Raw genomic sequence first — 12,332 nt, 5'->3', positions numbered from 1 at the left:
TTATTATTATTATTATTATTATATAATCTGAATTAATAATAGTAATAAGCTGTAAACAAAAATATATGATTTACGGGACCTGTAGAGATGCTTCACAACTGACAACTGAATTCTAACACAGAGCGGACATTGATTTAGTGTCACGTAAACAAGATATCCTTGATCACACATACTGCATACACGACACTTTGGGTCGTAGGGTTATATCCAATTTCAGATTTACCCTCTTTTAAACGTCACGTAATAAATGCATATTGTATGCTTGCTCACTGTACCTGTCACTCATACGGCCCCTTCATGTCTAAGTGGGCAGATTTTGGCCAGAATAAGCACACAAGGCCCTCCATACCCGAAAAGGAAAGAAAGGAACAATGGGGTAAGGTTGTGCTCTCTAATTGTATAACCAGCAACGACAGTCCAGAATTAAAAAAGACAATGAAAGGAATGTGTACTGTATGCAAGACGCACACACATACACGACATTACCCAAGTTCAGCTGGTATCACAACCCAGCATCACCTAAACCCAATAGTACATGTGTATGACACCTGATCTACAGGGATTTAAAACCACACACATACACATATACACTAAGACCACAGAGATGTAAAAAGATAGCCCAGTCCGCTTTTAAAAACCTCTCGATTTACTCCCTCTCTCAGGGAGTACAGTGCTGGTCAATTGAAGTCTTTCAGACATGCATGAGGGCAGCCAGCGCTGTCAGCACCTACAGTGTCTCGACAGACCTCTAAAACCTGATCCCAGAAAACACACACACACGCAGCATGCCCTCTCAGGCAGCACACATGATGGGACGGCATGCCAACCGCAATCCGTTTGGGAAAGTATCCCAGTGAAAATCAAACCATTGCTATAATTCCTCTAATAACATCCCGGCTACACACACACACATTTGCAGAGTTTGGAGAAGATTACTGTTTATAATCTTTGGAAGGAAAATACAAAAATGACAGAGGTGGAAAAATAGAGGCGGAACTGAACACAGTGTTATCAAGAGATAAAAACGTAGGGAGATAACGTAAGCGAGGGGTTGTGGGTAACGGAGTCTGTTATCAGGACGGTAGTCTGTGGGTTTCGGACTCGCTATTTTCTGAGTGTAAAGAAAACAGTGGAGATTTACACACAGCAGCAGAGGAAAACAAAAGTCGCCTGCCAGAAACAATCTCCAACCCTTTTCCATCGCTGAATGCAAGATTGTATTCCTCCACAGAATCTGGACCCCAAAAGCTGTTTTACTGGATGAAAGAATCTATTCAGTGCCTCATTAGAAAGACTACAGAATTGCTTTATGTACGTTACTGTTTGAAAGGTCGGCAAGATGTTTTTAAAATAAATAGACTTTTATTCTAAAAGGATGCATTAAATTGATCTAAAGTGACTGTAAAAACATCCTGGGGAAAGAAACTAAATATGTACTACACAGTAGGCTAGAGGACAGTGGTAAGAAATGTTTCTTGAGTGCTAAATAAGCATATTAGAATTATTTCTGAAGGATCATGTGACACTGAAGACTGAAAATGTGCACCGCTTACAAAAGAAACATCACATAATACAAATAAGTTGTCACAGAATAACAATATGTGAACTCAATTTTGACAAAAATGTCAGATAGAACCTTATAATTCCAAGGCAGAGAAAATTCTGTGACATTCTGCGTTAAACAGTAAATTCTGTTTTTAAATGTGTGGGTACTTTTTTATGATGGATGGATGCACTTTATTAGACTTCAAAATCTCAACACCCATTCACTTCCATTATAAAGCTTGGAAGAGCCAGGACATTTTTTTTATTATAACTCTAACTGTATTCTTCTGAAAGAATAAAGTCATTTACATCTAGGATGGCTTAAGGGTGAGTAAATCATAGGGTAATTTTTATTTTTGGGTGAACTATCCCTTTAACCTTCTTTCTCGACATATTTGATTGGACTGCCAAAAGATTTAGAATTTCTATACTGTTGAACTGAACAATTGATCTCTTCATTTCTGTTTTATTTTGGAAAAAAAGTAGGCAGCACAGAGTGTATAAAGTAGTGCATTACTATTCCATTTCAAACAAATCTCAACGCTCCCACCATTAGCATGATCCTGTGAGCTGCACAGATCCGTCAAGAGTTAACCAATCACATTCTGCCCTTAAAGCGAGCCACTCTATAACAGCTTCAAAACTATATAAACACACTTGTTGTGCCAGTATTCTAATGGAGTGTCACATTTAAAAGCATTTCAAAATTAAGTGACCTGGGTTCATGTTGGCTGGGTCTTTCCAGTCCCATGAAGTGGCTTTGAAGTGTGAATTAAAGTGAGTTTGACTGAGTCTGTGATAAATGGGCTTACAGTTCAAAGCTAAGAGCATGTGTACCCTTTGGGTGTCAGTGACAAATGTACATACAGAATGCTGCCTAAAAACCAGAGTTGAGCCATTTTCAAACACACATTCATGCACTACGCTACATAACAATAGATAACAGCAGCATGAGAGACACTTTGTTTAGACACAGGGCACTAAAAGAATCCCACAGAAATGGTGAACTTGCCTGAACCCTTTCGGGATATTCATGCTTTCAGATTTTCTACAAAGATGCTTGCTAAGATGAACTACAACACTACAGCTAGTGATCAATCAATCAATCAAGGCTGCCTTTATTTAACAGATAATTGCAAGGCAAACAATATAATATTTTCATATTCTGTCAGCATTCAAACACACTTTAAACAAATCAGGTGTTTTAATTAAGTCTTTGAAGCCTTTGCTGCAAAACTAGCAAACTGTCAATATAACATATATTTTTTTTTAAGTTCAAATTATTTTTCCAAAAGGACTTTTTTTTTTTTTTCTTAATTTTTACAATTTTAGTAAATATTATGTAAAATAAATTTTATTGTAGAAACTGTTATGCAGGTGTTACCATCCAAACAATATATCACAAACTACACAACAGCTACTGATTTTTTAACAACTCCTGGATTTGCTGTTTAAAGTGGAATTTTATTTTTTATTTTATTTTATTTTATTATTCCAACTGACTATAAAAATACTTTAAAAACTTTTTAGCAATTTGAGAAAAATATTGATAAGATTACAGAATCAAGAAGACACTTTGCAAACCATAAATTGTGTATTTCACAATTTTTTATTACGTTTACTTTTAATTAAGCTTAATATTTACCATTTCTGGATTTTTTGCTGTTTAAATTTGAATTTAATTTAATTTAATTTAATTTAATTTCAAATTATTATTTTTTTTAAATTAAATTACATCACATTTTTTAAATTTAATGAAATTAAATATTAATTAAATTAAATTAAATTAAATTATTTAATTCCAACTGACTACATTTAAAAATATTTTTAAAATGTTTAGCAAATACTATGTGAAATAAATACAAATTTTATTGCAAAAGTCACTCGCTATTTGTGTTCTTCATCAGATTCTTGATTTGTGAAAAATATTATTGCTGTTTAATGTGTATTTTATTTTATTTTATTTTATGAAGTACCTTCTTACTATTTTTAAATCACATCATGTAATATTATATAGGCCTACATCAGCTTTATAATGGCTACCCTGCTCTCTAAGAAATCAGCATCTGCATCAGTCATTAAAAAAAATCTGGTCAACCACTATGCATGCTAACACCCACCGTAGCAGTTATCCTGGGCCCGTGAAGCTGAGCGTAGAGTATGGCCTCCTCAACCTGACCTCTGATTCCCAGCAAAGCAAGCTCCAGGTTGTGTGCTCCGGCGACAATATGAGTGAGATCCTGCAGCACGGTGACGTACTGTCTCCACGGGTTGTGGAGCTCCGAGAGGCTGGCCAGGCACCCGCGCATGACGTTGAGACAGTAGCCACTACATGCACGGATCAGGGTGAGGCCACGGCAATGAGAGCAGTAATGCATGCGCACCAGAGCGCGAGTGCATTCCCTGGACAGCTCTGCCGTCTCTGTAATGTTCATCGCTTCCAACCCCACACCAAGTGCCAGGCTGAGCACCCGGCCTGCCCGCAACGCGCTCGCAAGTGTGTCTGCCATTGCCTTTGGGTGCGACCCAAAGGGGTTAACGTCCTGCCTCGTCATACGGAGACAGTCGCCGAGCTGTTTTCCTTCAGAAGAGTTCTCGCCGATGCTCCCAGCCATGCCGGGATTGATGATATGAGTGTGGACTAACGGGAATAGACTGTCGAAGAAACAGTGGACGGCAGTTTCAACTGAGACATTGCCGGTGCCCTGGAGGAAGCGGGAAAGGTCCGTGAAAAGGCAGACGATGTGAGGGGAGATGGACGACATGAGGGAAGAATATGTGGTCTCGAACAGAGAGGTCAGATGATTCTGAGAGAAGGTGATTAGAGACTGGAACGTATCTGAAAGAGAAAAAGAGAAAGACTGAAATCAATAGTAGTATTAAAATATGAAGACACACACACACACACACAGTCTTAAAGGGACAGTTCACCCAAAAATGAAAATTCTGTCATTAATTACTCACCCTCATGCTGTTCCAAACCCGTAAGACCTTTGTTCATCTTTACACAAATAAATACATTTTTGATGAAATCTGCAAGCTTTCTGACCCTGCATAGACTGCAATGAAACTGACACGTTCAAGGCCCAGAAACATAGTAAGTATATCATTAAAACAGTTTATGTGACATCAGTGGTTTAACCGTAATGTTATGAAGCTATGAGAATACATTTTGTACACTAAAAAAACAAAAATAATGACTTTATTCAACAATTTCTCAAAACGCACATCGAAGACAGACGAAAGAGAAAAACTTGTTGAATAAAGTCATTGTTGTTGTTGTTAGCTTCAGAAAATTAAGTTTGAACCACTGATTATTGGACTATTTTAAGGATGTCCTTACTACCTTTCTGGGCCTTGAACGGTGTAGTTGAGTTGCTGTCTATGCAGGGTCAGAAAGCATTCGAATTTCAAAAATATCCTAATTTATGTTCTTAAGATGAATGAAGGTGTTACAAGTTTGTAAGGACATGAAGGTGAGTAATTAATGACAGAATTTTCATTTTTGGGTGAACTATCCCTTTAACACAAAACATAAGCACTGAGAAAATGAATGTTTGTTATTTGTCTAACAGCTTTGAAAGTGTGCAGTTTCTAAGCTAGTAGCCATTGGTCAGACAAGCGGAAAGCTCCGCCCCAAAGTCATGCTATTGGTTGAGCTTTTCATTTTTGAACTACATTAAATTAACTACAAAAGCCTTACTGTTCAAAAACTTTTGACTGGTAGCGTTATGGTTTAAATTGATGCAATGACAGATAATTTCCGACAGATAATTTCCTCTGTACTGCGACGCACAAACCCGAGAGTAATGGATTATAAAAAAGTAAAAAAAACCTTTGTTCTATGCATCAGTTGTTGATTGGATTTTGAGATGCTGGCATAGCACTTAAAAGTAGAGGCAGATGAATCTTCTTGCCAAAAGCAGGGTTTAAGTGATTAAATGATTGGACTCCCGCATATGTCACTTTGATTAAATGTTATGCAGTCAAAACAAAAACTAAGAATGAAACGTATGCATTAATGAATTGTTCACAATAAGATCTATAACATGCATTTAGAAAACAGATAGGGTGAATTTTCATTTCATGCTGAATAAGCATCACGAGCATTTCCCCACAAATTAAAACAAAAAAGATTTATCATTTTTTCCATTTTGTGTGCTGGGCTTGACTTTAATCAAGCTATAGAAAAAGAGACAAGAATAGCAGCCTAAATAAATTATTTTTAATAAAGACTCATACTCATGCGCAGGAAAACAGATGTGAGGGAAAGACTCCTGCGGGAAACATGGATGTCTGCACACTGAAATTAAAGCTCCAAACATAATTTTTTAAAAAAGTGACATTTCGACCATTAAATTTTTTTTTGCACATGTACCCAGCAAGGTTTTTAGATGGACAGACCTATTAGATATTTCCCCTAAAAACCAAAAATAGCTCAGCGTCAAAAAATAATAATTCAAATAGTTTTAAAATAATCAGCATCAACACTTTTGAGAGAAATTAACCTACAAATGACTTACCCACTCTGCTGCTCATTAAAGCAATGAAAATGCTACTTAAAATACTACTTTTTTCATTTAATGAAAGTGAACGGTGACCGTAAACGTCAGATTTCATTAAATAACTTTAATTTTATTCTGTTCCTCACACAAAGCTATCATAGCTGCAGAAAACTTGTAACAGAAGAACAGCATGAACATCCTAAATTTCTCTTCAAGTCTATAAAGTCTATTTTCTGAGTTTAAAACAACACGAGGTTGAGTAAATGACAACAATTTTCTTTTTTAGCAGAACTACTCATTTAAAACCAGTCACAAAGCTTCTGAGTTACGGGAAGGACAAACAAAAGAGAAAAAAGGAGTCTGTGCTTTGTGTCTGTGTCTCTATTCTGTGGTTTTTCTGTCGCCCTCTTTCTTACACACACGCACAGACACACAAACACATACACACGTGCCTAAACTTGTGTTTGGTCAGTGGTTTGTTAATGCAGGGCAGCCTGTCTATTCAGCTGTGCTGTAGTCGAGCATGACCACACACACATACACACACAGGCTGTACCCAGGGTGCCGTTCTCTCTAAGGCCACTGATGTCAGACTGAAGGCATGTTAGTGGATGGAGGAACAGCAGCAACTGGACCGAAACTGAGACCGGTCAACACACATACAGACATACATACATACACACGCACACGCAGAAGCAGAGCTCTCCATTTCACTCCATAAGCTGCGGAGGCTTCCATCAGTGCTGTCACAATGGACCAGGACAACAACTAAACTCTCCCAATCACAACAGCTGGGAACACGCTGCTCCTTAATTTGTAATTGTTGGTCTATGTACATGTGCGTCATACAGACTTTTTGTTGTTGCATCACATCTTGTGGTTTCAGAATCTTGTGGCATGAGTAAAAGTTAAACTTTTGTTACACATCAACTTAAGTTTTAAAACAATAGGCCAATCAGAAGAACCTGGGGGCCTGACAAGCATCTTGAGCATTTAAAATGTGATTTTAAATTAAAATCTCATTCATTAACCATGTAAACACACACAAACATTTAGAGAGATAAATATGGGAGTTGATAAATGTATATAGCATATAGTAACTACACTGTATACACTACCAGCCAAAAGTTTTTGAATAGTAATATTAAAGAAGTCTCTTCTGCTCACCAAGCCTACATTTATTTGTTCCAAAGTACAGCAAAAACAACAAAAATGTGAAATATTTTTACTATTTAAAATAATTGGTTTCTATTTGAATATATTTAAAAATGTAATTTATTCCTGTAATCAAAGCAAACATTTTTGCATCATTACTCCAGTCTTCAGTGCCACATGATCCTTAAGAAATCATTCTAATATGCTGATTTTCTGTTAAAGAAAGATGTATTATTATGTATTATTATTATTATAGAAGTATTATTATTATTATTATTATTATTATTATTTAATATAACAATATATTATTATTATTAATAATATTTAAAATGGATTTACATTTGGATTCTTTAATGAAAGATCAGCATTTATCTGAAATAAAAAGCTTTTATAACATTATACACTACACCATTCAAAAGCTTGGAGTCAGTATAGATATATATATATATATATATATATATATATATATATATATATATTATATATTATATTATATTATATTATATTTTATTTTATTTTATTTTATTTTTATTTTATATATATATATACATATTATATATATTAATAAAATATATATATATATATATATATATATATATATATATATATATATTTTTTTTTTTTTTTTTTTTTTTTTTTTTTTTTAATATAGAATTATAGAAATTAATACTATTTATTTAGCATGGATGTTTTAAATTGATAATAAAGACATTTATAATGTTAAAAAGTTTTCTATTTCAGATAAATGCTGTTTTTCTGTTCATCAAAGAAACGTGAAAAAAATTCTACTCAGCTGTTTTCAACAAAATAATAATAATAATTGTTTTTTGAGCAGCAAATCAGAATATTAGAATGCCTTCTGAAGGATCATGTGACTGGAGTAATGATGCTAAAAATTCATGAAATCACAAGAATAAATTATATTTTAAAATATATTCAAATAGAAAACAGTTATTTTAAATAGTAAAATTATTTCAAAATTTTATTTTTAGTTCTTTAAAAAAACATTCTAAAATCTTACTGTTCAAAAACTTTTGACTGGTAGTGTACATATGATTATAAAAAAAGCAGTTATTTAAAATGAAAGTATCATTTTTGCACCCATGTAAAAGTTTTTACGGCCAATTTAATTTAATGCATCCTTGCTAAATAAGAGTAAAAAGTTACATTACTTTTTAAAAGTATGCATAAAAAGATTATAGTACTGTTCATTGGTTCATGCAATTGGTTTGCTAAAACTGTGGAAGAACTATACTGACTAGACCATAATGACATTAATTATTTTATTATCAGAACCTTACAGAAAGGTCAGTGACAGGGTGAAATAACATGGAAAGAAATTCGTCACTGATTCAAACTCAATTTTCCCATATGAGCACCATTACCCAACGTGTCAGAACACATGCAGACTGCTAGGCCACTAAGACCAACAGGAGCAAGAGTATTGCAGAAGGAGAAAGTAAGGAATGGAAAGGCCACTTGCCATGTCCCGCTGTGTGTTCGTGTCTGCATATGAACTGTAAATGTGCATGCGTGTGTGTGTGTGTGTGCCCATATAGGCGAGATGGTTGGAATGAGAGCAGCAAACCACAAGCAGAATGTGCCAGTGTAAGGTTACAGCATTTCAGAGGGCAGCCTCATGCCACGAACGCTCTGTAAAAACGCCAGAAGTGGCATAGAGAGAGACAAGCAGACGGAGAAAGAGACAGGGAGTTGAAAGAGGTGAATTTGTTTGGCTTTGAGGCCTCGCACCACAGAACTTGGCCAAATTGTAGCGGGCCATCTCTGCCAGCACATTTCTGTAGGCTTTTCTTTCATGTGTATACATAAGTTAATATCTCTGAGTGTTTATGTACATTTGAAGACAAGCTTACACAATGAACAATTCTGCTGTTTTCAGATGGAATTTAGAGAGCAATAGAAGGACAATTGGGGATGATCCATAAGGAGCTGCAGGAATCTCATATCCAGGTTTAAAAAGAGAAGGAGAAAGGAGATCTCCCAGGAGAAACCCCCAGCTGACAGTGCTCAGGAAAGAATACTCAGCAAACTTAAAGTCCTGTACAGTAACCAACAGTAGTCTGACAGCTGGGGAAAAAAGCTATTTGAAACCATTTGCTGCTCCATTAGTGCTTCACCATTAGATCAGAACTGCCAGACATTGTTCATCTGATTTGTCAGGACTATTACTGGGTAAATTGAAAAGCTTTAAATGGCTTGTTTGTTTCATAGAGCACAAAAATATATTACTGATTCTCTCTTTCGGTCTGCCCTAAAATAAAGGCCCTGGGTATGTTCAGAATGCCACCACACTAATCAAAATATTACAATATAAACCGCATAATTTGAAAATTTCTACATGCATACAGCACCCGGATAACCAAAAGAATTTCGCCCAAGAGGGTACTTTGGAAAGTCTTTTCACAAAAAATAATGTTTGTAGGGAAAAATATGCCTCATTACATGTGACTGCTTTTTTGGAAAAGAAAACAAGACTTTTTTTCCCCTTTGATTCATGTGGATGACACTTGTAGCGCAAAAAAATAAATAAATAAATAACTACATTTTAAAAAGGAAACAAAAAAATTCAGTTATAAAATAGTTGTATATGTATATTTATTATGAGTTAAAAGGAACATTTTTACTGATATTACTGAACCAGAAATAATATAAAGTGCTGCCAGATTTCACAAAAGCCCCAAAACAATCATTTGAGTCATCAAATTATTTCACTTTATGGAAAAACTGAATATCAGCCACAAATTTTATCGTGTCCTTTTCAACTCATTATTTGATCAGCTGCTAAAAGAAAAAAACTGTTTTTTTCAATTTAAAAAAAAAAAAAAAAAAAAAAAAAAAAAAACACAAGCACACACACACACAAACCAAAATAATCATATTTAATTCCAAGACAAATGGCACCACTCTGAATTGCATGACGTTTGCAAACGGTTGCTAATTTTCACTTAGACATGGTAATTTGAGATGACATTACCAGCATTAGCAATTCAACAAAGTCCAGCAAAACTGAACCTTTTACAAATGCAGTCTGTGAATCCACACAAATATTGCAGCTGAGAAGGAATCAATACTTATTAATTTATTAGTACTTTAAACGCATTAACGCCTAACCATAATCTGATTCTATTTGATATTGTCAGACCCTTTGGACTGTTTTTGTGTGTTTTCCCCCGTGTATGCCCTTATTTGGACTTTCCGTTTCCGTTTGTAATTATGACGTCACTGTTTAATCGTCTGCACCTGTCTCCCCCTTGATTTGTCTGTGTATTTAAGTTTGGTTGTGTTTCAAGTTGTTTGTCAGTGATTGTATTGTTACTCCGTCAGTTTACGTTGTGTTTGCTGGTTCCCTGCTGGTTCCCCTGGTTCACTGTGGATTATTTAATAAAGTTTCATGTGCTGGATTTCCTCGCTCCTCCTCATCATTCTCCGCACGCGACAACATTGTGACAGAATCACCGACTACCTACAATATGTTCTGGGCTGAGGATTTTCTGATGAATATCCAGCAGGCAGAGAGGCCGTTGGAACAGTACGTGGAGGAATTCTTGAGCGTTGTTCATCTGGTGAGTTAGAGCGACGCCATGATCAACGCGTGTTTTCAGATGGGGCTAAACGATGACAAATTGTTCTGTTCGATAAGCCCTGACGACTGCCGCAAACCGGTTGCGGAATTTATTAACTATGTCCTTGCTCTTTGTCATTCCAATTTCTTTGTTGATGTGGCAGATTCTAATCTGTCCCCCATCTGTAAACACGCGGCCGCTCCAGCTCACCACCAGCCAGCGTCCTCTACGTGCTGCTCCAATGAGCTCGCTCCCTCCGGTCCTCCCTCGCTCACCCCCGTTCTCCATAGCTCCTCCCTCATCCTCAGCCCAGAACCCGCGGCCACGGCCAGCTCTCGAATGCCAGCACACCCTCCAGAGCCGGAGCTCTCTCCAGCGCGCCCTCCAGTGCCTGCGCCTCCCGAGCGCCCTCCTGTCCCTGTGCCTCCCGAGCGCCCTCCTGTGTCAGCGTCAGCGTTCCTGACCCGCCATGGCCACATGGACTGTGGACTCGGCCATGGCTCCCCGAGCTCCCTGACCCGCCATGGCCACATGGACTGTGTGCTCGGCCATGGCTCCCCGAGTTTCCTGACCCGCCATGGCCACATGGACCCGCCATGGCCACATGGACCCGCCATGGCCACATGGACTGTGTGCTCGGCCATGGCTCCCCGAGTTTCCTGACCCGCCATGGCCACATGGACTGTGTGCTCGGCCATGGCTCCCCGAGCTCCCTGACCCGCCATGGCCACATGGACTGCGTGCTCGGCCATGGCTCCCCGAGCTCCCTAATCCGCCATGGCTTTATGGACTCTGTGCTCCGCTGTGGCTCCCGGAGCTCCCTGATCCGCCCTGGAGGCGTACCTCCTATCCCTCCTGTGTCTGCCCCGCACGAGCCTCCAGGGCGCCCACCCTCCTTCCCCAGTGTCTGGGGGGGGGGTAGTGTCAGACCCTTTGGACTGTTTTTGTGTGTTTTTCCCCGTGTATGCCTTTATTTGGATTTTCCGTTTCAATATTAATAATAATAGAAATCAATACTTTTACCAACTACTGCACAACAAAGTAGCAGTGCACTAGAATTCCATTGCAAACCATTTTTGATTGGTCAGTTTCGACCAATTACATTTCTGAATCCAAAAGAGCTCAGCAGAGTGAAATAAAGGTTACGATGGGATAATTAATCCCTGTCACTGGGCTCCAGAGGAAAGCAACGCTCTTAATGTTACTGGTTTGTGAGCTGGGCAACTGCAGTGTTGCAGTGATGCCAGTGAGACAAGATGGGGGCCAGATTTATAGTCATGTAATTGGATGTTATATAGCCTCTTAAGAGGGTCTACAAAGGGCTTTTAGAGATGACTAATCCACTTAATGACTGAGACTCATTTCCTAAACGCACGGTCTGCTGGCAAAGAGATTCTGTTTGATGAGTAAAACCGAACAAATGATGGTGGAAAGATAAGATAAGACTTTTAAGGTGGTGTCGGAATAGTTAAACGTTTCCTGATGTCACGCAACCCACACCGGTGGATGTTGTTTTCCAATAAATGTATAGAAATTATAAACC

At 37.6% G+C, this 12,332-nt stretch overlaps 1 protein-coding gene across 2 annotated transcripts in view; it reads right to left on the bottom strand.

The window, feature by feature from the left end:
- The window catches only part of gpc5c (glypican 5c), a 151,525-nt gene that overhangs the window by 111,785 nt on the left and 27,408 nt on the right, over nucleotides 1-12,332 (bottom strand). For both annotated transcript variants that reach the window (XM_051095746.1, XM_051095753.1), the window contains exon 3: nucleotides 3,666-4,384. In XM_051095746.1, coding sequence (XP_050951703.1) covers nucleotides 3,666-4,384 — 719 coding nt within the window. The remainder of the gene's footprint in view (nucleotides 1-3,665; nucleotides 4,385-12,332) is intronic.

The sequence above is a fragment of the Labeo rohita genome, chromosome 2, assembly GCF_022985175.1.
Source record: "Labeo rohita strain BAU-BD-2019 chromosome 2, IGBB_LRoh.1.0, whole genome shotgun sequence".
Classification (NCBI taxonomy): domain Eukaryota; kingdom Metazoa; phylum Chordata; class Actinopteri; order Cypriniformes; family Cyprinidae; genus Labeo; species Labeo rohita.
This window is presented reverse-complemented; position numbering and strand designations above follow the sequence as displayed.